Source organism: Python bivittatus, unplaced genomic scaffold (assembly GCF_059951505.1).
Source record: "Python bivittatus isolate LINGU-HERP-01145 unplaced genomic scaffold, Pbiv_v1 ctg000960_np1212, whole genome shotgun sequence".
In the NCBI taxonomy this organism is placed as follows: domain Eukaryota; kingdom Metazoa; phylum Chordata; class Lepidosauria; order Squamata; family Pythonidae; genus Python; species Python bivittatus.
The window spans coordinates 10,606,268-10,631,682 of record NW_028277124.1 but is presented as its reverse complement, the minus strand read 5'-3'; the positions used below and the strand labels follow the sequence as shown (position 1 = coordinate 10,631,682).

General features: G+C 39.4%; 1 protein-coding gene across 4 annotated transcripts in view; it reads left to right on the top strand.

Annotated features, from left to right (window-relative positions):
- Nucleotides 1-25,407, top strand: part of DELE1 (DAP3 binding cell death enhancer 1) — a 48,113-nt gene extending 22,706 nt beyond the window's left edge. For 3 of the 4 annotated variants that reach the window (XM_088131448.1, XM_088131446.1, XM_088131447.1), the window contains 4 exons: nt 12,835-12,928; nt 19,065-19,207; nt 21,673-21,766; nt 22,429-25,407. In XM_088131448.1, the coding sequence (XP_087987574.1) occupies nt 12,835-12,928; nt 19,065-19,207; nt 21,673-21,766; nt 22,429-22,679 (582 nt within the window). In that variant the 3' untranslated portion in view covers nt 22,680-25,407. Of the gene's footprint in view, nt 1-12,834; nt 12,929-19,064; nt 19,208-21,652; nt 21,767-22,428 lie in introns of all 4 variants that reach the window. The other variant, XM_088131449.1, reaches the window with a different exon arrangement.
- The last annotated feature ends 8 nt before the right edge of the window (nt 25,408-25,415 follow it).

Genomic DNA, 25,415 nt, shown 5'->3' with positions numbered 1-25,415 from the left:
GTCGAGGACCTGTGATAGGAGTAGAATAGGGGGAGTGCAACCCTCCTGATACTAATTGACTTCTTAGCTGTCTTTGATATCATTGATCATGGTATTTCTGGACTAGCTCCAGGGATCAGGGGTACTGGACTGTAGTGGTTCTCCTCCTTCCCTGGGAACAATTTCGGTTAGTGGGGAAGAAAGGTTGATTCCTAAAACCTGCCATTGTGGGATATCACAGGGTTCTACTGTCTTATCCCTCCTATTTAACCTCTACACAAATCCACAGGGAGAGCTCATCTGCCTTCAGAGAGTCAGGTATCAGTGGTACACAGAAGATCTTCATTTGTATATTTTAATCCTTAGTCAAATAGGAGATTCATATAGTTCCTGGAGGCTCTGAGGGCCTGGATGGGGAACAACAGTCTTAGGCAGAATCCCAGCAAGACAGAATGGCTGAGTTTGGAATATGAGACTGGTGATATTCCATCTTTCATTCTGGCCGGGTTGCACTTCCCTGGACTGCACAAGGTAACTGTCAGTCCTACAAGGTAAACCAGATCAGGAAATTGACTCCACAGGAAGACTAGAACTGTACTTTACTGAGATAGACTATAGAAACAGAATCTTGCAAATCTGCCTGTGTTTTCCTTTCCCTCCCTTTTATATCCCAGGGAGTCAGGGACGAGTCAGTCTAAGTCTCTTCTTCATACTGTCCCACCCTCCCTGGATTTAACACAGGCCTCCAATAAGGAGAAACATAAAATTTAATATAGCATCCTAGCCTTATGGGGTGACAGAACAAGTCTATTCCATCCTCTATATGCTATTGGATATCTGAAGGCTGCTGTCATATCTCCCTTCAGATTTCTCTAGTTGCTCTAACTATTCCTTATAGGACTTGATTTCCAGTCCCTTGACCATCTTGGCAGCCCTCCTCTGAATGTGCTCCAGCTTGTGTTTTTTTTGAACTGTTGTGCATAGAACTGAACAAAGTATTCCAGATGAGGTCTGATCAATGAAAACAGAATGGAACAGTTACTTTCATTGATTTGGACTCTGTGCTCCTGTTAGTGCACTCCAAGATAACATTTGTCTTTTTAGCAGCTGCATCACACTGCTGGCTTAGTTTAATTTATGGTCAGCAAGGACTCCCAGATCTTTTTCATATATATTACTGCCAAGCCAGGTCTTCTTCATCTCATACTTGTGCCTTTCATTTTTTTTTTCTCCCCAGGTACATGAATTTTACATTTCTTTATATTAAATTTCATCCTGTTTGTTTTGGCCTACTGTTCAAGCCTGTCTAGATCTTTGTGAATCTCCTCTTCTAAAGAATTGCCATTCCTCCTAGTTTTGTGTCATTGGTAAAAATCATTTCTTCAACCCTTTCATTAAGGTCCTCAATAAAAATGTTGAACAGTATAGGTGTTCAACCCTGTGACACTCAACTTGGTACAATTCTCCAAACTGATATGGAGCTATTTATGAGTACTCAAAGCCATGTAACAATTGCACATTTAATCCATATTTTGCCATTTTATAAATGAGGATATCATGAAAATCACTGTTGAATCTTTGTTGAAGTTGGTACACTATATTCATAGCATTCTCTTATCTACAAAGCTAGTTACTCTATCTAAAAAGGAAATATGGATAATCTGGCATGCTTGTTTGTATGCTGGCTCTTGTTAATTGTTGCATTCCTATCCAAGCTGTTATATGCTGTTTAATAATTTGCTTGAGGAGCTCACCTGGTATAGACTTTAAGCTGACAGGTATAATAATAATATCCCAGGTCTGTCTCCTTCCATTTTTTTGTAGATATGGACATTTACTCTCTTCCAGTCTTCTGGGACTTTATCAGTTTTCCAGGAGTTCTCAAAGATTAGGGCTAGCAGTTCAGCAATCACCTCTACTCATTCCTTCAGTACTCCAGATGTAACTCATCTGGCCCTGGAAACCAGAATTCATCTACTAAGTGTTTTTTCACCCTCTCCTTCTGCGCTCTGAACTGCAGTTCCCTCCTTCCACTAGTGGCACAGCAATCTCCAGCTAAGACTTTGTTTCCATTCTAAGAGAAGACAGATGTAAAATATTAGTTAAGATGTTCTGCCTTCTCACTGACCATCTTTAAAATGAAAAATATAATGACATAAATTCCAACCCTGAACATCCTGCAGGTTCTGACATACAGTACTTCCTTCGGCATCTTCAAAAGAAACAGTTATCTTAGTGATACTTCATTTGGGCAACCAGTCCTTGCATTTCTTTGCTGTACCACTTGCATTTTGAAGCTTGTCTATCTCACCTTCTGAATTAGAATTTAACTGAAATATTCCCAAACTCTGTGTCTTCTGAAGGTGTGCTTCAGGACCAAAAATTTACATATCCTCAGGAGTGCAGGAATCTGTACTGGTCATTTCATGTTTCACTTTCTATTCATTTCCCATGTACCTTGGATTTAATATGCAGACATCTACTTTACCAGATCTGCTTCATCAAGATCTACTGCATCAATTCAAATTCTTTATTCATTGACCTTTCTGCACTTTTAGTGAGGTCAGTTACCAAATCTAGTAACTTAAGTAGCGTAATTGGGTTCATCAATGTAAATTTAAGCCATGTTAATTTTTAGTGAAACGTTTTAAAGAAAGTTTTGAAATTGGCTTGATCATAATAAGATTTTTTTAAGAAACTCATAGATTTTTATCCACCTATGTCCACAACTCTGTATTTTTTGTTATGCCGCTCTTCTTGCATCTCATAGGGATCACTACCTGCACTTACATTCCTTATAGGATCTCTAGAGTTCACTGTCCTGTCCTCCACCATCCTGATTAAGATGAGAACTGCAAATGATTGTACTAACGGTAGTATAAATGGGGCATGTTATATGTTCATAAACTCTTGCTGTCCAGCAAGTGTCATAGTTACAGCCACTTGGCTCAGAGTAAGCAAGGCAGAAAGAAGAAAATATTCCATTTAAGTAAGTTTCAGAATGCAAAGCTGAAGACAAGAAGAAATCTATAGCAACAGCAGGATAAAAATAAAGGGGAAGAAAAGGAATAAGAATAAGAAAGCAGCCAGGAACAGGTGGTAGTGGAGAAAAGGAAGTGTGGGGAGAAATAGAATGGGGCAAGAAGTAGTCAGGTAAGTATTGGAGCTTAGATGGAGCCTGCTTCAGAAATGTGTATTGAAATACTCAGTGAGAGAAAGCAGGTAGCCAGATGGGAAGAGGGGATTTATGTTCATCCCAGGAACAGGAAAAATGCCTCAAACAGATTATGAAGCTGAAACTCAGAAGAGGAGATAGAAACGTGACGCTGAATGGAGTGGAACAACTTTCTGGATGTTTTATTAATTACTTGGATAAGAGGTAGAGGGAATGCTTACCAAATTTGCAGATGATATATAGAATAAAATGTCTAATACCATAGAAGACAGAAAGAACATTAAAAATAATTTTGATAAATTGGTCATAAGCTGAAAGCAACCAAATAAAATTTGACAGGTACAAATGTATAGGCGCACAATGAAGATACCTAACAAAATAATAGCACTTGTAAAACAAAATGTTGAAATAATAGTTGATTGGAAACTAAATATGAGTCTGTAGTATAACGTTCTACAAAAATGGTAATTGCAATTTTGCATCAACAGAGGTATAATTTCCCAATCACTTGAAGTAGTCATTCCTCTATATTGTGTTTGCGTCAGTTTCCATCTCAAATACTCTATCTAGTTCTGAACACCACACTTTAAAAAGGATTCAAAGAAATTGGAACAGAGTCAGAGACAGGCAACAAAGATTATCAGGGGACTAGAAATTAATTCATATTAAGAGGAAGGAACTGGCTATGTTTAATCTTGAGTTAGGGAAAAATGGTAGTAGCACTCTTCTAATACAGAAAGGATCAACATTTCTTCTTCTGTTGTTTATTTGTTCGTTTGTTCAGTTTATATGGTTACCCACTCACCAAGAATATAGAACATGAAATAAAAGTTTTAAGTTACAGGAAAGCAGATTTTAACTGAATATTAAGGGGGGAAAATCCAATAGTAAAAGCAGTTTGACAATGGAACAAGTTACCTAGAGAGGTGGGGATCTTCATCCCATTTGTCTGGGGTGCTTTGATTTAGAGTCCTGTTCTGAACAGGGGATTGACCTAATTAGGGATTACCTAAATGGCCCCTTCCAACTCTATGATTATCTCATTTTTGAGAAAGGTTCGATGCTGAATTTATCAGTTAGGCTTCTCAAACTCCCGCAAGCATAGTACAAGCCTTTGGCCTTGAAAAGGTTGATTTATCAATTAGATGTCTATATGTGGATCCCTATCCTTTATCCATAAAATGCAAGAGCCAAGCAAAAAAGTAAAAAAGGAGTGCCAAAATAACCCATCTCCTTCCTTGCCAACTTGATTTTTCAAATAGGTATCTGAGACTAGATCGGAAGTCTAAATCCTGGTTTTATATGCGTAACCTACATCCCTATAATGTATTACTGAACAATATCCTTATCCGTACATTTTATTTAAAAATGAAGTCCTCAGTTTATAGAAGTTTCATTTGTTTGACACTCTCCAATTCTGTTTTCATTCCCATTTTTTGTGTCCCTATTTTTTACCTTAACTATTTTGTTTAATTTCTGGATTAACAACAGCAACAGAAAATGTTTAAACCCTCTTAGCAATTCACACAGGAGATTTTGAGCTGCAGATGTTTTTTGTGAAATGGATGGCTGCAATAGCTGTAAAATAGTGCTGTAATTTGCTTCAGCTATAAGTAGCTCCTAGGAAATGTAACTTTGACAGGATTATTGCAATGCCAGACATGTGCACAGGAGAGAAGACATTCATTGAGATACTCTGTTTCAGGGCTATTCTGGGTTTAAAAGACTCACTTCAGACTGGGTCCAGAAGTGGAGAAGCAGCTGGTGTGATATGAAATGAGTGGCTGGGAGTCGGGTGGCATATACATTTTTTTTTATTATTATTATTATTATTATTATTATTATTATTATTATTATCATCATCATCATCATCATCATCATCATCATTCGCACATTCAGCCAGTTGTTTAGACTGGATTTGGTATTTTTATCCATCTATTGAGTCCTTCCCAAGGACCTGGGATAGGCAGATATTGTTTGATGGTGCTAAAGGTATCGTCGCAAGGTGTAAGCTGTTCCAAATAAAGCTGCCTTTTGCAATTGACTGGTGGTGATTTTGTCAATGCCGATGGTATTCAAGTGGTACTTCAGATGTTTTGGGATTGCACCCAAGGCACTTATTACTATTGGTACTACTGTATCTTTGCTTTCTTTTGCCACATTCTATTTCTGTTTGCAGGTCTTTGTACTTTGTGATTTTATCCAGTTTTTTCTCTCCTCTTCTGCTGTTTCCAGCTATTGCAATGTCCACTATCCAGACTTTATTGTCTTTCTTATCAACAATTGTTAAGTCTGGTTATGTGGCAGGTGCTTGTCTGTTTGTGTTCTAAAGTCCCAGAGCACTTTAGCTTCTTCATTTTCTATGACTTTGTCTGTTTTGTGGTCCTACCAGTTCTTGCTTGCAGGCAAATGGTATTTCTTGCAGATATTCCAATGCACCATTGTTGCTAATTTGTCATGCTGTTGCTTCTAGTCAGCCTGTGCAATCTTCTTGCAGCAGCTAACTAGGTGTTCCACTGTTTCTTCAGCTTCTTTCAGAGGCGGCATTTGCTGTCTGTTGCTGTCTTCTCGATTCTGGTTTTGTATGCATTTGTTCTTAAGACTTGGTCTTGTGCAGCCAGAATTAGCCCCTCTGTCACTTTCTTCAACTTTCCTGCTCTTAGCCATTGCAAGGTCTTGTTGTTATCTGCTTTGCCTGCTAGTTTTTTTGTGTACTAGCCATGTAATACTTTGCCTTGCCATGTCTCTTTTCTATTATTCATTTGGTATTTCTTGTAGGCCAGTTTGGTCTCTTCACTGTTCAGTAAGCCTTCATGCTGTACTAGCTTCACTGCATCTTCTTCACTGTCCTTCAGATAGTCTTCTAATGCCCTTTTTTCTTCTTCAACTGTCTGGTGTACTTGCAACATTCCACGCCCACCTATGCTCCTTGGTAAGTAGAGTCTGTCACCATTGCTGGGTGGAGGAAGGACATGATTCATTGTCATTATTTTTCTAGTCTTCCTGTCCAGGGCTTCTAGTTCTGCTTGAGTCTAGTCCACTGTTCCAGCTGTGTATCTAATGATGAAATTGCCCAGGTGTTAATTGCCTTGATGGTATTTCCTGCACTGAGTTTGAACTAAGATCTTCACCCTCATGATGTATTCACTATTAACCTTCTTCTTGACTTCAGTGTGCTTGAAGTTATCAGCTTGAAGGATGCCCAGGTATTTGTAGTGATCTTCTTCATCCAGACTCTTGATGTTACTTCAATAGGGCATCTTGATTCCTTCAGTTTTCATTATTTTTTCCCTTGTTGATGGTAAGGCTGGCACATTTGTCCAGTCCAAACTCCATTGCAATATCTTGGCTGTATATTCAGACAGTGTTGAGCAGCGATTCTATTTCAGATGGTATTTTTCCATACAGCTTCAGATTGTCCGTGTAAAGGGTGTGGGATAACCTGGCAGATGTTTTTGATGTTTAATAGCCATGGCCTGACTTCTTCAGTATTGTTGACAGAGGAATCAGTGCAATGACAAACAGTAGTGGTGATAGTGAGTCTCCTTGAAAGATTCCTCTCTTGATACTAACCTCTCCCAGTCTATCACCATTGACCAGCAACTGTGTCTTCCATTGTTCCTTTGATCTTTGCACAAAGCTTCTGATGTTTTTAATGACTCCTGTTATTTCTAGGCACTTGATTATTGAATCATGTGGCAGGGAATCAAATGCCTTCTTGTAATCAATCCAAGCTACATTCAAGGTGGTCTTCCTTCTTTTACAGTTTTCCAAGATCTTGTCAATTAGGAGCTGATCTTTTGTTCCTATGCTGTTTGAGCGGTTTCCTTTCTGCTCAGATGGAAAGAGTTTGTTTTCAACTAGATGCTGTTGGACTGCATCAGCTACCACACCAGTTAGCAATTTGAAAGTTGTTGGCAAGCAGGTAATCGGCCTGTAGTTGCCTGGTGCTGCCCCTTTTGTTGGATCTTTCATTATCAGGCAGGTTTTGCCGTATGTTAACCAATCTTCAATTTCACCTCCTTGCAGTATGTTGTTAAACTGCTTGGCAATGAGTGGGTGCAGAGCAGTCAGATGTTTCAACCAAAAACCATGCAGTTCATCTTCACTTGGTGCTGACCTTGATCTTCCTTGCTCTTATCTCCACCATTTCTGCTGTTAAGTTCTCTCATTTCAGCATCTTTTTTATTCTTATCAACCTCCTTTTATCCAAGCTGCATTCTTGTTGTATTTCTTTGGTTTGTCCCATAGCTTCGCCCAGAATTGCATTATTTCTTCTTTGTCTGGTGTTAACTGGTTCATTGCAGTCTTTCCATTGATGGATTGGTAGAATCGTTTCTAATTTGACTGAAATTGGAGATTCTGTGTGTATTGTGCAATTCGAGCTTTGTATCTGCTGATCTTTTTGGCTTATGGCTGTTATTTGCTGCTTCATTATTTCTAGTACTTCTTTGATCTTCCTTGTTTCTAGGTGATATTTCTCAATCAGGAATTCTTCTTGTTCTTCAGCTTCTTTTATTTCATCTGTTCTAGCTTGCTTGCATCTCATCTTAGCATGCTGATCTTATTTTCCAACCTGATCTTCCATTTTGGTGGTACACTGTTTGGCTTTTTTTCTTGTTTGTTGATTTTGCACCCAAAGTATTCAGTTGTAACTCCAGCTGTGCTGTACATTACTTGGTTTGTTTCTTGCAGTGAGGTGGTGCTTATATGTGATATTACAGTATTGGCATCTTTTAATACTTATGCTAGCTGTTTCTTTGTAATAAGCTTCAATGGAGGCAACCTTATTCTGTTCTAAAGGCTCAGTTATTCTTTGTTTCAATTCCTCTTGTTTTTTAATTAGAGGGCTTTGTTCTTTCTGAGGAGAAGGCAGAGGGGAGGGTGCCTGGTTTGGAATGAAAATGATTCAGTAGCTATGCTGGCTTCCTCTACTGCCAATTCCCCCTGCTTTGCCTCTACAGTCTGAGCTACTTCTGGCAAGGCTTCGATTTCTTTGCCCTGGATAGATCTTTGCAATTCTTCCAGTTCTACTTCTGTGAATACTGTATTTCGCATTATAAATTGATGTTGATCTGCTAGCCTCTGTTCTGTTATTCCTGATTCTGGATGTTGTTCTTTCCAGAACTGGTGCGTTCTTTTCAGATATCCTCTTCTCTTTGGACTTGATTTGTAATAGCAGATTATTTTTTTGTTTTTGGTCTTTATTTTATTTATTTATTTATTTATTTATTAAATTTGTATGCCGCCCATTTCCCCTGGAAGGTGACTCTTTGTATATTTGCAACAGGTAAACAACTTTTCTTCCAGTAGTCCTGCAGCTGCTGGCCCTGGTTGCTCAGCCAACAGTCCTGAGTCCTGTATCCCATTTGTCACCAGATGTCCAGGAACTAGAACATTTAGTATAGTCCTTGTTGTCCCAGGCGACAACCGATCAGGTATAGGTTTCTGTAAATTAGGTCTCACCGTATTGTTTATGGGAGAGACACTCTTCATCTGGCTCCTCTGACAAAACCTGTCCAGTATGGTTGAACCTCTGGCGTAGCTCTCATCCTCCTTGGAGCACACAAGCCCCACAACTACATCAAGGTAGTGCCACACTAGGGGATGATGATGATGATTGTCTCAATCAGTCAAGGTTACTATCCTTAATGATTACTTTGTGTTATGAAATATTAAATATGAGACAATACAGAAGTATGTTAAACATGTCATAATTTATTTCTAAAAGGAGTCCTCTTTGTTAGACATTGGTGTCACAAATTTATCTGGGGAGACAGAGTCCAAACCTTACTCGGCTGTAATTCACTAATTGAGTTTGGGCCATTCACTTTTTCAGCTTAACCTGTCTCATGGAGCAATGAAGATAAGATGGAGGTGTATGCTTTCTTAGATTTCTGGAGGAAAGATAGCATAAAAACATTTTCCCTGTTGTATGCTAATGATTAAGGTTGTGCAGCATTCAGATTTGAAGGGGAAAAGGTGCTTTGGAGTATTGAAGGGGTGCTTACAGTGGGGCAAAAAAGTATTTAGTCAGCCACCAATTGTGCAAGTTCTCCCATTTAAAAAGATGAGAGAGGCCTGTAATTTTCATTATAGGTATGCCTCAACTATAAGAGACAAAATGGGGGAAAAAAATCCAGAAAATCACATTGTCTGATTTTTAAAGAATTTATTTGCAAATCATGGTAGAAAATAAGTATTTGGTCAATATCAAAAGTTCATCTCAATACTTTGTTATATATCCTTTGTTGGCAATGACAGAGCTCAAGCATTTTCTGTAAGTCTTCACAAGGTTTTCACACACTGTTGCTGGTATTTTGGCCCATTCCTCCATGCAGATCTAATCTAGAGCAGTGATGTTTTGGGGCTGTCGCTGGGCAACACGGACTTTCAACTCCCTCCAAAAGTTTTCCATGGGGTTGAGATCTGGAGACTGGCTAGGGCACTCCAGGACCTTGAAATGCTTCTTACGAAGCCACTCCTTCGTTGCCCGGGCGGTGTGTTTGGGATCATTGTCATGCTGAAAGACCCAGCCACATTTCATCTTCAATGCCCTTGCTGATGGAAGGAGGTGTTCACTCAAAATCTCACAATACATGGCCCCATTCATTCTTTCCTTTACACGGATCAGTCGCCCTGGTCCCTTTGCAGAAAAACAGCTCCAAAGCATGATGTTTCCACCCCCATGCTTCACAGTAGGTATGGTGTTCTTTGGATGCAACTCAGCAATCTCTGTCCTCCAAACATGACGAGTTGTGTTTAGACCAAAACATTCTACTTTGGTTTCATCTGACCATATGACATTCTCCCAGTCCTCTTCTGGATCATCCAAATGCTCTCTAGCAAACTTCAGACGGGCCTGGACATGTACTGGCTTAAGCAGGGGGACATGTCTGGCACTGCAGGATTTGAGTCCCTGGCGGCATAGTGTGTTACTGATGGTAGCCTTTGTTACTTTGGTCCCAGTTCTCTGCAGGTCATTCACTAGGTCCTCCCATGTGGTTCTGGGATTTTTGCTCACCATTCTTGTGATCATTTTGACCCCACGGGGTGAGATCTTGCATGGAGCCCCAGATCAAGGAAGATTATCAGTGGTCTTGTATGTCTTCCATTTTCTAATTATTGCTCCCACAGTTGATTTCTTCACACCAAGCTGCTTGCCTATTGCAGATTCAGTCTTCCCAGCCTGGTGCAGGTCTACAATTTTGTTTCTGGTGTCCTTCAACAGCTCTTTGGCCTTGACCATAGTGGAGTTTGGAGTGTGACTGTTTGAGGTTGTGGACAGGTGTCTTTTATACTGATAACAAGGTCAAACAGGTGCCATTACTACAGGTAACGAGTGGAGGACAGAGGAGCCTCTTAAAGAAGTAGTTACAGGTCTGTGAGAGCCAGAGATCTTGCTTGTTTGTAGATGACCTAATACTTATTTTCCACCATGATTTGCAAATAAATTCTTTAAAAATCAGACAGTGTGATTTTCTGGATTTTTTTCCCCATTTTGTCTCTCATAGTTGAGAGTTCATACCTATGATGAAAATTACAGGCGTCTCTCATCTTTTTAAGTGGGAGAACTTGCACAATTGGTGGCTGACTAAATACTTTTTTGCCCCACTGTATGTAGTACCTATTGGCAATTGCTTAAACCAAAAGTATTTTTCTGGGATGGTTTCCTACTAATTATGCCATAAATATAAATGAGAATTATTTTTGCTATGTAGAGAAGTAGGTACAGTTGATTATAGTATGGTTTGAAATATATCCTTGGATTTTGCAAGCAACTTTCAAAATTGCAGTCATAAATGTAAAGAGCTAGCCTTCAGTATACAAGGTCTGGGTTTTATTTTGTTTTTCATGAACTGTATGTGCATTTCTATAAAAATGAAAGAATAGTTGGGATATTTTGAAACAATCAGTCTGCTTTTTTTAGCTTTCTATTGTCTATTTGTATTTTGCTGTCCAACTTGGGCATAGCTACATATTATAGAGGGCAGACTCATATTCACATATCGTACATGTAGGAAGTCAAGGTATACATTAAAAAAATAAATACTAAAGGATTGCTCAGGATGCCAAAGCTGATGCAAAGATATTTGTTACTTAATGAAGATCTCTAAAGTCTTCTATAGTAACATTTCTACTTAAATGCTTTCAAAGTTGAGTAATAAAGTTGCATTTCAAAAAATTGCACCATTTCCTGAGATTGTAGTACTCATACATATTCATTAACATATTTAGCAACTTCAGGAAGTCTCTAAACATCTGGTGTTCAGCATAAGTGGAGAATGCAGTACTCCTTAATTGTTGATTCACCAATCATTAAAAAATAAAACATTTTCATTATTTTCTTTCACTCCCTTCTTCAGATGTCTCCACAGCCATTGACTGTTTAAAATAATTGTAGACTGTTATCCAAAATCCTTTCCATTGGAAGGACCAAACCTACAGTGTGATACTGGGCATTTGCATTTGCTGCTTGGAATCATTGGACAGTTGTGTATTAGGAACTGCTTTATTGATCAGTCAACTGGATGATCAAGCCAATTTTTTTTTTTTAAATGAGGGGCAGCAACTATCTAAGATTTTTAGGTTAGGAATTTTTCAGTCCTGCTAGGGAGATACCAAGGATTGAGTCTGGGATCTTCTACATGCAAAACATATTTTCTCTACTGAGATATGATCCCTCTCAGTGTATGTTCCTTTGTGTATTATGATTTTGGCCATCAACTGAGTAAGAGAGTAATGCATAATCAAATAGTAGTGGTTCCTTAATTTTTTGCCTGCCAAAAAGATTTCACCCACCAGTGAATTTCACACACCAATCAGTTATGTCTACATATTTCAGCTGTCCTGCACCTTTTTCATGTGAAATGGTTTAAGGTTGGGGTTATCAATTGGTGACCTTTGTAAATTTATGTACCCACACTGTAATCACAAGGGTATTACATCAATCAATTGCATTCTCAGTGGGCAAAAATTTTAAGGACATGAGATTTTAACACTAGTGACAGGCAAAAAAAGAACAAGAGCAAATTATGATTTATTTTTATACTGCTTTAAATAAACTAAGCACTTTTCAAAAAATTGAGAGTCTGTTTCCAAAGGTTTATAATTAAGGATCAGCAGAAGGCAATAAAACTATGCAGAGATTTGTTATGTTCAGTGCCATATTTAAAAAGTAAGCCAGAAACAGATAACAAGCAAGATAGCTCAAAAATGTTGTTTCATTTTTTTGCTTTTTAAATCTTGCTTTATATTTGTTTGATGTGTTTCTGCAGGTTAGAAGTTTGGTTTGTACTTGCACTTGTCTTGCTGTTTAATTTGGAAATATTTTTCCAGATAAATGACATATGAAGAGTGCTGTAGCACAGAAGAAAAACATGGTTGTAAAACAAAATATTAAATGTTACTACAAACATATTTTTAAAAGATCAGTTATACAATAGCAAACAGATTCCAAGATATAAAAATAATTGATCACACTATTGAAATAACCTGTCTAACTATTGTGTAATTTTGTCAAGAGAGAATTATATCAAGTTTGTAATTCCTCTAACAACTATGCCTCAGTAATCCTAAGTTTCTACCTCCTTTATCATTAATTGCCGCTTCAGTGTAAAAAATATGGAAGGTTATCAAGAAATGTATGTAGTGTTGATATTTGCCTTTCTTCTGTGCAGGGTAACTTAGAAGAGGAAGAATCTGTTAAAGAAGCTGCTTCTCAAGTGCAAGAAACATTTCAAGCCAGTATTTCAGTGGCATCCAACATCCTTGGTAATAAAATGTTACTATAGATTGCTTACCCACAGATACTTGGACATGTTTATAGCAGCCTTCCCCAATCTAGTGCTCTTCAGATAGTACTGGGAGTAGAGTAGATTTTTCATCTGGCCAGTGGTTTGAAAGAAAGGTTTACAGTATTATATGGCCTGTACTCACACCAATTTTGAGTTCTCGTAAAAACAGAAACAATGGTAAATTGGTAACTCTGATGGTACAGGAGACCCTTGTGGTGACAGAGAACATTGCCCCAGAGATGACTGGATGAGTGTTCCTATGTGGAATTGAGCCTTAGGGATAGGCTAGGGCTATTGTTAGTGAGCTGCCCAGTTGCGGCCCTCCACAAGTTCCTGGGTGTCATCTTGAGGCTGCTATCAGAGGTGCCAAGATTAAAACTTTTGGGGGATTTCAGTCTACCTGTTCCAGGAGAGGGGTCTAATGTAGCTTGTGGCTTCATGGTAATCATGGGTACGTCCCAAATAATATTGGCTCCAACACAGACGAGGTCACATTGTTGAAACTATGGTTAAATCTGTCCATGTGTTGTAAGATTAAGGAGTTTTCATCATGTCTTCTGACTGCTACCTGGTGTTCATGGATGCACTCTGCTAGCCTTCTACCTGTCTGTCCTACATTCTAGCACTGAAGATGTTACCTAGCCGGGTAATGAAACGTTTGCAAGAAAACAACCAAGCTCAGAGAACCCCAAGGACTCCACAGTTCAACCCTGAGCTATATATATTCTCTTCTATTAATCTCAAGTTTCAATCTTAGCCTTTGTTAGAAAATTTTCTCCCAAAATTCAGTTGGCCCTATCTTTTATAAAATCCACTTATTTACAGTCACTTTCCTTTCTCTCCCCTTTCAGCCCACACTCAAGCTCCTCCCATTTGTTTTGATCAACAGCCCACAAGGGGCTGCAATTAGGCTTCTTGGAGGAAGTCATTTTGCATACCTCTGGTAAAGGGGGATTTATTTTGAAAAATCACATATGCAGTACTCAATAGAACTACTTTTTCTAATTTTTTCCCTAAAATTCCAGTGAAGAGGTAGCTAGGATCTTACAACAAATAGTGAGAACATTGAGCTCTAACAATGATAAAGCTTTATGGATTTAGAATGTTAAATACCCACATTCATTCACCCATGCTCACCCCCTCTCTTTGCCATTCACTCCCATTCTCCCAGTGCAGCATCCATCTGAGAGAATGGGAAATCCTTATCCAGAGAAGAAGCTTCAGTTTGCATTTTCTCTTTCAGAAGATTTATAGTCTAATTGATACTATTGTGTGTGTGTGTGTGTACATACATACATACACACACACACAGTTGCAAGAAAAAGTATGTGAACCTTTTGGAATTTCATGGTGTTCTGCATTAATTTGTCATAAAATGTGATCTGACTGTCATCTAAGTCAAGAGTATTGACAAATTTGCACCTAAAATAATAACACAAAAACAATTCTGATCCTTCATGTCTTTATTGAGAACAACCATAAAAACCTCATAGTGCTAGTGGAAAAAGTATGTGAACCCTTGGAATCAATAACTGGTTGACACCGCCCCCCTTGGCAGCAATAACCTCAACCAGGAGCTTCCTGTAGCTATGGATCAGACCTGCACATTGTTCAGGAGGGATTTTAGCCCATTCTTCCTGGCAGAATTGCTTTAGCTCTGTCATATTCTTTGGACATCTCATGTGTATGGCTCTCTTCAAGTCATTCCATAGCATCTCTATTGGGTTGAGGTCTGGGTTCTCACTTGGCCACTCCAAAAGGCGGATTTTCTTTTTCTGAAACCATTCTGTTGTGGACTTGCTCCGGTGTTTTGGGTCATTGTCCTGTTGCATCACCCAACTTCTACAGAGTTTCAGCTGACGTACAGACATTCTCACATTATCCTGAAGAATTTTGTGATACACTTGGGAATTCATCTTCCCCTCAATGACTGCAAGCTGGCCAGGCCCTGATGTAGCAAAGCAGGCCCAAATCATCATGTTTCCTCCACCATTCTTTACGATTGGGATGATGTTTTCACGATGATATGCAGTGCCCTTTTTACGCCAGATGTAATGCTGCATGTTCTTTCCAAATAGTTCAATCTTTGTTTCATCAGTCCACAAAACATTTTGCCAATACCGCTGTGGAGTGTCAATGTGCTCTTTCCCAAACTTCAGGAGTGCAGCAATGTTCTTTGTAGTAAGCAGCGGCTTCCTTTGTGGTGTCTTTCTGCCATAGACACCCTGCTTGTTCAAGGTTTTACGTACTATAGACTCATGAACACAGATATTAGCCAGTTCCAATGATGCCTTCAAATCTTTGGCTGTCACTCGGGGTTGTTTCTTTACCTCATTGATGAGTCTTCGTTGTGCTCTTGGAGTCATTTTGATTGGGCACCCACTTCTTGGTAGAGTAGCCACGGTCCCAAAGTGTCTCCATTTGTACATCGTTTGCCTAACTGTAGACTGGTGAATTTCTAAGGTCTTTGAAATCACTTTGTAACCCTTTCCAGCTTTATGTAAATCAACAATTCTTGATTGTAGATCCTCTGAAAGCTCTTTTTGGCGAGGCATGGCTCACATAAGCATATTCTTCTTGTGAGGAGCAAACTCAACAAGTTTGAGTGGTTTTTATCAGTCAACGTGGCTGTAGTCCACACCTCCAAACTCATTTTCTTAAGACTTAACAAGGTATACTAACATCTGACTCCAGTTAGCTTTTTTGAGGTCAACTCAAGGGTTCACATACTTTTTCCACTAGCACTATGAGGTTTTTATGGTTGTTCTCAATAAAGACATGAAGAATCAGAATTGTTTTTGTGTTATTATTTTAGGCACATTATATTTGTCAATACTCTTGACTTAGATGACGGTCAGATCACATTTTATGACAAATTAATGCAGAACACCATGAAATTCCAAAAGGTTCACATACTTTTTCTTGCAACTGTATACACACACACACACACTAACTGATTAACTGAAATGGCACATTGGCTGTTTACTGCTTTTGTGTTATATTGCTGACTCTGGCCAGCTCTGATAAAGGGGGAGATTTCCCTAGAATTTCAACCTAGAGGCAGCTAGGAACTTGCAACAAATAATGAGAACTTTGAGCTTAAATGATAAAGCTTTATTGATTTAGAATATTAAATGCCTGTATGCATTCACATGCATATCCATACTCATCCTCTCTCATTTTCTCTTTTCTGTTCATTCTCATTCTCTCAGCACCAGGGCACAGCACAGCACCCATCTGAGAGAATGGGAAGTCCTTATCCAGAGAAGGAATTTCCGTTTGCACTTTCTCTTTCAGAAGCCTTTATAGTCTGTACTCCTAGGCAAGAATTTGCCATACACAATGCTGATTAATTACCCTGGTTGTTTACCCTGGTTGTTTAATCACTTAGCTGGCTTCCTTATTCCTCTGGTATCTGCTTCTCTTTTCCCTAGTAGGGCTGGGGAACTAGAATCATAGAATGGTGGAGTTGGAAGGGATCATAAAGATCAGCTAGTCCAGTCCTTTGCAGTGTACAGGAAAGCCAGTTAAACCATCCTTGAGAGGTGACTGTCCAGCCTCTTAAACACCTCCAGAGATGAAGGATAGCCCAGACTTCTAGCAAGAAGTTATTTTCCTGTCAGATCCATCTTTTGGTGACCAGAAAGGTACATCACAGTAAATCCAACTGCCATTCTTGATTTCATAGCATTTTGCTACAAGTAGTCCTCAGGTTACAACCATTCATTCAGCGACCATTCAAAGTTTTGATGGCATTGAACAAGAGGGACTTACCAGCAGGGAAGATCACAAATTCCCAGAAGCAAAGTCAAAGGGAAAACCAGCAGGAAGTCGCAAGTTATTCCTGCTGCCACCATTTTTTCTTCTGAGGAGCCCCAGGGCAGCATGGGGATCTCGTACTCCATAGTATCTGCCCACAGCACCTGCCTGCCTGTACTCTGTAATGCCTGCCCCTGGCACCTGCCCATACTCTGTAGTAGCCACTTGTACTCCATAGCACCCGCCTGTCTGTATTCCACGGCAGCTGCTTGCCCACCTATACTCCATAGTACCCGACCCTACTCTGCTGTGCCCACTTGGAGCAGCCGCCCGCCCATATTTCATAGCACCCACCCACGGCACCTGCCTGCCTCCCCATACTCCATAGCACCATCCCAACCGCCCATAGCTCTCGGCCGCCAGCCTGCTTGCCTGGGACTCAGGCGTAAGCAAGCACTTCTGGATCCCTGCCTCCTTCCAGATCATGGTCATGTGAAGTCCTTACTTAACAACCCATGTGGTCCTTGCTTAACAACAGCAATGGGGACTACCAGGATTGCCATCACTAAGCGATGCAGTTGTCACGCTTTATGACCACATTGCTTAGTGACAAAAATTCCAGTCCCAATTACCATCATTAACCGAGGACTATGTATCTTCATTCAGCAATAATACTTTTCCTTTTATTTTGAACATACCTATAGAAATTATTTTGATTGTTCATGGCCTCCTTTGCCAACCTCAGTTCATTCTCAGTAGTAGCTTTCCTGATACCTTTGGTACAGTTCCAGACTATTTTTATGTACCCTTCTGTGGTGACTTCTCCCTCTTTCTACTTCCTGTTTATGTCCTTTTTTGTTTTCAGGTCTTCATTAAGCTTCTTGAGCTGCACACTGTGATTTGCCTGCACTCCTTCATTTTTTTCCTGATTGGAATTGTTTGAAAAGGTGCTTTATTTCATATCTTTTTTAGGATTTTTCACCAGCATTCCACGAGTCTTATTTAGGATTGAAAACTAAGCAGGGTAGACCTTGTTAGTACTTGGATGGGAAACCACCGTGAAATCCCAGGGCTACAAGCTAGACTGGGAGGTTGAAAAAACATTCTGAGTTTGTTAAGAAATTACATGGACATGTGTCTTAAGCTTGAGCCATCCTTGAATTAAAGGAGATTTTGCTTTATTACTATTATTACTAGATTTTATCTATTTTTTTAAAAAAATTTATTCATTCAACTCAAGGTGGTGAATATACCTAATACGCTTGCCTATTTTCCCCACAACAGCAGCCCTGTGAGGTGGGTTGGGCTGAGAGAGAGTGACTGGCCCAAAGTCACCCAGCCGACTTTCATGCCTAAGGGAGGCCTCAAACTCACAGCCTCCTGGTTTCTAGGTACTACACCAAACTGATTCTCTATCCAACTTAAGTTCTTTTTTTCCTATTAATCTCATCAACCAAGAAATTCTACTTATCATTGCTCTGAGCTTATTAAAATCTCCATTTTTAAGTCCAAGATATGTATTCAAATCATTCAGCTTTAATTTCCATTAAAATTAAGGACTCTGGTGTTTCTTGCTTGCTTTTGGGTTTTTTTTACATTCACTTCCTCAACTAAATATTGTATGTTGATTAGCATCAAGTCAGTAATAGCTGTCCTCTTGTTCGTGCTCCACTTTCAGAAGGAGAAAGTTGTCAGCAAGGCAAGTCAGAAATGTCCTATATGGATTTTGCTTAAGCAAGTTTGTCTCCACAGATGCCAGTAGTGTCAATGCTCAATATCAAGCAGGCTGTATGGGCATAATTGCCTTAAGGTTGTAGGTTAAGGTTTCCACTTGTACCTGGATAGTAGTAAATTTCCCATTTCAGTAAGAATACATGACAGAAATAGTGATTCCAGGAATATAAGGAGAGTGCATGTTCTGCGACAGTATCCTTTTTCACTATATTCAGATTCTGCCTAGATAAGTCCTTCAGAATATATTCACTCATTTACTGAAGGAAAATTTGTGTACAAGCTAATGTCTAGTGAGCCATAAAGATGTATGCTTATTAAAATGTTATTCCAATAATCTCTGCCATGTTAAAAACCTGAGTTACATTTATTTGTAAAACCAGAATAACAAGTCTTTCTTGCCACGTAGTGTGGAAGGATCCTGTATAAGACCAAATTTGATAATTTGATAGCTGAATTTGGTGCAATTACATTTAACAGCTGTCTCCTGCAGGACAACCTCAGAATTAGATCTGAAGTTATTTCTATATGAGTGAGACAGAGAATGATTGTATGTTCAATTTAAAGAATGTACTGGTACCATTGTTGTCTGAATTTTTTATTGTTATATATTGTTTTCTCAGGGCTTGAAAACATGGAAGCTGAGCAGTACAAAATGGCTTTTTCCTGTTTCAAGCTGGCTGCAGATCAGAACTATAGCAAAGCCCAGTACAATGTAGGCTTATGCTACGAACATGGAAGAGGCACTACAAAGAACATGGCTAAGGTCCTCCAGTCCTATTTATTTTATTCAGCCTATATGTTACCTCTTTATGTAGAAAAATTGGAGGGAAAAAAGCATTTATTATCTATAAAGTGCCTAGTATGTCCTAAGGGACACAGTGGCGCAGCAGCTTAATGGCGCTGGAAGTTGCTGGCCAGAAATGGTCGACACTTCAGTGGTTCAAGCCCAAGCTCCACACAGCAATGTGAGCTCCCACATTCGTCCCTAGCTCCTGCCCACTTAGCAGTTCGAAAGTATAAGCGAGTAGATAAATAGGTACTCTCACCCTGCTGGAAGGAAAAACGCTGGCGGCACCTTGCACAGGAAAATGGGAATCGGTTGCCAGTTGCTGGATGCAACGGAAGAGAGTCAATTTCCTGCGACTGCCAGTTGGGCTCCACCTTAGGAAGGAGGCAATGGCAAACCACTTCCCAAAAAACCTTGCCAGGAAAACTGCAGGGACTTGTCCAGGCAGTCTCCGTAGAATCGGTCACAATTGAAAGCAGATTAAAAAAAAAAAAAATGTCCTAGAACACACAGACAAGCTGAATAGCTGAATTGCTTTCTCTTATCTTGTTGCTTCTTCACTGCAAAAAAATTATCTTTGTTGGAAAGTGTTAAGAAAGTGTGCAAAAGAAGCACACAGCAGTTATACAACATTGCAGATTATGAAGGGAGAGAGAGGGCTATAGCTGTTAACTGTGTATCAAGCCATAAAATATATGGCCAATGTGCCATTTCTATATTAACATGAGTTCACATGTATTTTATTTGTTTTTGATGAATTACAAGACTTCATCCTAGGAAGAAGAAAATCTGCCTACCATAAATTGTAGCACTTACACAAGGAATGGATATGTTATGAAACTGTACAGTCCAGCAGCTTTAAACGCTGTTGGAAATTAGAGGAATTCCTCCTTTGTCTGGGATATCCTTGTCTTCTGTAGGTTCTGTGTCTTTATCTGTGTGCACATGCATGCCTTCAAATCAGGGTTGACTCTGGTGAGTGCCTGGGCTAGTCCTTGCAGTTTCCTTGACAAGGTTTTTCAGAAGTGGTTTGCCACTGCCTCCCTCCTAGGGCTGAAAGAGTGACTGGCTCAAGGACACCCAGCTGGCTTTGTATCCAAGGTGGAACTAGAACTCATGGTCTCCCAGTTTCTAACCTGGTGTCTTAACCACTACACCAACCTTGCTCTCCTTCTAAAGTAGATACAAGCTACTAATATTCTGTTTCTCAGTATTCATAGCTAAGACTGCAAAGTATTCAAGCAAGATGCTTCACAAAGTGCATTAATGAGCACCTTTCTTTGAAGTGTTAAAGTTGCCACATGTTTTGCAAAATCCACACAGCTGCTTCCAAAGCTGTTCCCAGCTGTTTTGTTTTTTCAGCTTTTTTTCTCAGGTGCCTTGCTTTTGGGGTAGAAACCTGGGCCCTCTGCTTTCATTTGTGCTTAAAGCAGGAGTGGGAATCTCTGGCCTTATGGGTTATCATGTGTTGTCCTCCTTGCCTTGCCCCATCCCATACCAATTGGGATTAAAAAAAAAACTTTCCTTGCCTAGTGTAGATAGCTACACAGTAATTACCTATTGTGTGGGATTACAACTGGATAAGGATAACATTCTATGTTGCAATTATATTTGGAAAAAGCTTTCACTGGAGGCAATGGAAAGTTTTTTTTTCCAAGTGCAGTTAGTAGGGAAAACAATTTGGAACATGTTATAATCTTGGCTGACTTTGGGCCCATCATCCTCTCTCAGTCCAACCACTGAGTTTTTGTTATGGGGAAAAATAGGAGGAGGGAGCACTATCTACACTGCTATAAGCTCCTGTACAAAAAGTAGGATATAAATCTAATAAAAAAATAAATATCTGGGAAGGCAGAACAAGGGGTTCCTAATTCAATGATTCAGCATTATTCTTTATATTCCTTGTGTTCCTAATGAAAGAGGGAAGTAAGTAGATTTGCTGAAGTGAAACTTCTCTTTGTGTTCCAACAGATGTGGACAGTCTTTTTAGGGCTGTGCATAATGGTTTTTAGGACAGCAGAGAGTTAAAGTGGCATGCAAAGTGGATTGAACCAGGATGTTTCAATTGGGGGATGGAGGCTTTTTTCTTGAATGTTTTGTACTTACATTAGACTTTTCATGCATTCAGTAGTCCAGTCAGATTGGGTCCTAAAAACTGCAAAAGTATTTTGAAGACTACAGGTTAATTACCTTTGCTTTAGAATATCTGTGGGATGCTTCATTACAAAATAAATTACCTTTTAAGATTCCTTATTAACATAAAGCTATAAAGCAGCCCTACAAAATATTTTTCAATATCCTGTCTGTCTATCTATCAAATCTATCTGACCATCTTTAGATTATATATATTCTGCGAAGGACAGATTAACTTAATCCCCTCCCCAGCAGTTTTTTCAATAAGTGGTAATATTTTTTTCTCAGATGTTGCTATTTCTTTCTAGGCAATCCTCTATTACCAGCGGGCAGCTCATCAGGGACACCTCCTGGCCCAGTACCGCTATATTAAATGGCTTCTCTGCTGCTGGTACAAAGCAGGTAACAACAGCAAAGCAGACAAAGGAGTTTTCTGGCCTCCCTGGTGAATTATCAGAAGAATTTTGGCACTGTGTTCCAAAAGCAGGATGCCATGTTTAGGTTATTAAGCAAAGCCTTTTCCCTGTACCGATGGCTAGCTAGCTGCAAAGCATTTTTAGATGTTGTTGTTAGCACAAACAGCTCTGAACCAGATCATTTGGGAACCTTACATTTTGGAGAGGTTGCCCTTATTGACTCTAAACCCAGCTTATGAAAAAGGCTTTGCAATCCTCCAAACCAGATGAAAGAATTACCAGCAAAGAGAAAACAGCAGATACTCAGTTGATGGACCAGATAGCAGTAAAAAGAATAAAAGGGTTGAGGCAGGTGAAATGACCTCTGCTGTTGAATAAGTGATCATGGGCAAGGAGAATGTTTGGAAAAATAGGGGAAAGCACATACTAGTTTTTGTCATCTCCACTGTGCACTGTCTTGCAGCTATAGGCTAGTTATGTTGTGAACGACTGAGGCTGGGATCACAAATTTTGGTAAACCATAATGCAGTTTAGGATTCAGATGTGAACCCAGCCATTAAAGCTTGTACAGCAACATGTTTACAACAAGGTTTGGCTTTACATGAAGCACAAATTGAATCTCTGTGATACCTGCACTCTTTCTCTCAGCTATGCAGAACCAGGATGAATTACCACTGGCAGAAAGAACCTGTCTGTCCAGTCCCTGCCTTCAGAGCCTTGATCAGCCACTGACTTCTCACTTGGGACAGCCAGCTGTTGGCCTGCTTCGCTCATGGAGCATAGGACGCCTGGAGGATATGGCAGATAGCTTTGAACTGCAAGCCTGTTTGGGGTTCCCTGATGACATCTCCATCAAACTACAGCCTTTCCCCTGCTCTTCAGGAATAGTAGTTAGTTAACATAGATCATGAGGAAACTTCCTTTTCAGAAACTTGAAAAATGATGGTTATGGTCCTGACTTACTTTTTATAAGATCAGAACGAGATAGACATTTCAAAGTTATATTTAATCATCTCCTAAATGTATACCTTCTTACCTGGCACTGAGGTAAGAAGTTATCATTGAATATTATAACCAAACCCAGCTTTGATGGACTATTTCATCCTACACATTTCTGCACTCACTAACCTGAGGAAAGCAGAAATATTAATATGCCATAAGACAACATCTCTACAAACTTGCAGAATAGTTACCAAGCTAACTATTTGTGGTGCTGATTAAATGTTTTGGAGAAAATTTGTGCTCGGTGTTTGATCACTTAAGAGCATTGACAACTGAACGTGCTGTTACAATCAGGTCATGAAAATACTGCATCCATAAACATGTATCTGTGGGGCAGATCTCACCCATGGCTTTCAGAACCTAAGAAGCAGAATTTTCTGGATGACTAGAATTCAGTGATGGCATGGCTTTGATTCCAAGAGGACACTGAGAGGTCTTGAAGCATGCTGAAATATTGCTGTAACGAAGCAGTTATACAGTTAGGAAATTCATAAAATACACAGAGGTATAAGAAACAATTGTTAAACTGGTTCATAATCTACATTTACTGATGCTCTCATAAATAGCATTTAGAAAGAGTTCAGCAGCTTAATGTCAAATACGTGAGTGGGATCATAATGTCTAGTGTGGCAATTAGAATGTCTTCCCTAAAAAGAATTTAATACACTCCAAAAAACTGGAATGTAGTGGAAAAACCCACTGTCTCAATAATCAAATGGTTTACATTAAGGAAAGAAAAGCTATGCTTCAGACTGTCTTGTCTGAAAGGAGACCTACCATACCAATTCCTGCAGCACGTTTCATGCAAAAGAAGAATCAGCATTTCTGTAGAAAGAGCAGGTATATAATTAGGTCAGCAAGATAGTATCTGGAAGGAAAAGAGGTATCATCCCAAAACATTTTCATTCTCAAGGAAAGTTCTTTCCCAAATGGTTGGAACTTTGCTTTCTTGCATATGTATGCATATTTTTGTACAGAAATTATTGTTTCTGCAACTGCCAGTTTCAACTCAGTAGCATTTCTCTCAACATCTTGTGTCTTGTTATGTGCTGAAATTTGCTGCAGGAATCCCAGAATGAATCTACCTGACTCAAAATCATCTCAAACACCACATTCATTGTATTTTCCAGGGTTTGCATGCAGCTGTTTTGCCAAAAGTCTCAAAAGAATGTGATTCATCTCTGCCTATGATTTTATGACTCAGTGAAAATTGTATAGCACCTGTTGAGATAACATGGTCCCTCCAATGCCTGCCTTGCCCAGATCACTTGAATATAGGCATGTTATCATTGACATCCAGAAGGTGTACCAAAAGCTTGCAGTAGACCGTGATGGGATTAGAATGTTGATCTCTGGTTGCACTCATAGCAAGAATTTTTCTGATAGTCCAGTTGCTGCTGCAGAAAGTAGTCTTAATTTTCAACAAAAAAAGCTCTTATCACTTCTGAAACATGCTTGCTGAAGAAATATTTGATTTTTCCACTTGGTCACTGGTCAGTATCAGTGTAAATAAGATTGATCAAAAAGGTCTAAAGCAAAACACCTTTCTGATCCCCACTGTTACAGAACTCTACTTAAGTGGCTTTTATTATTGGAATTTATCCCAGTCACCGTCACTGAGGTTCCAGGTTGAGGAAATACTCCATGATAAACTAGTCCAGGTGAACTGAAAATAAGAGCAGTCCTTTTTTGTGTTCCAATTTCTGTTCTGTGTTTCAGTCAGTTATCTTTTTTTCAAGAGCAGCCATGTTGAGGTAAGTTTCAGAAATTGAAATACTCCCCCACTGGTGTTTAGATATTTCTCCCCAGAGCTTTGAGATCATTTTCTTCACTTTTGTTGGAGTGATAATTAGAACACCCACACTCTAAAGCTTATTTTTTGAGGAACTGAATTCATACCAACTCACTGTGTAAACAAATTCATCTTAAAACATTAAAAATTTAATGAGAGCCAGTTTGGTCTAGTGGTTAAGGCAACCAGGCTAGAAACCAGGAGCCTGTGAGTTCTAGTCCCACCTTAGGTGTGAAGACCAGCTGGGTGGCATTGGGCAAGTCATTCTCTCGCAGCCCAACTCACCTCACAGGGTTGTTGCTGTGGGGAAAATAGGAAGAGAAGGTTTGCCACCTTGATATGTTTGCCATCTTGAGTTATTTATAAAAATAATAAAGGTGGAATAAAAAAATCTTTAAAAAAAGGTAAGTCTTCCTTGAATTGAGTTGGGCTTCTTGTGACTTCATTAGACAAGTCCACAAAATTTTCCTAGTAACAGTATGAATATTAGCTTGTAGCCTCTCATCCAAATACTAACCAGATCAGACCCTGCTTTTGAGCATAGTCATTTGGCTAGGTGCTGGCCTGCCAAATTATAGTTGCTTGTTGACATTCTGGAAACCCACTGAGAAAAATGATTTCAGCCACTTCCCTTTAACTGAAAAATTATGCCTAAATGTATTAAACTGGATTTGCTGAAATTATTCTGTTGGTTGCCACATTTTCCTCCCCTGTTGGTTGTCTCTCACGCTGTCAAGGAGTAGCAGGGATAGTAAGATGAGGCTTGGACAGAGAAGACTGGTCAGGAGGCTGGTGCTGCAGGCAGGAAGGGAAAGGAAAGCCGTGGAAGCAGAGTTGGAAA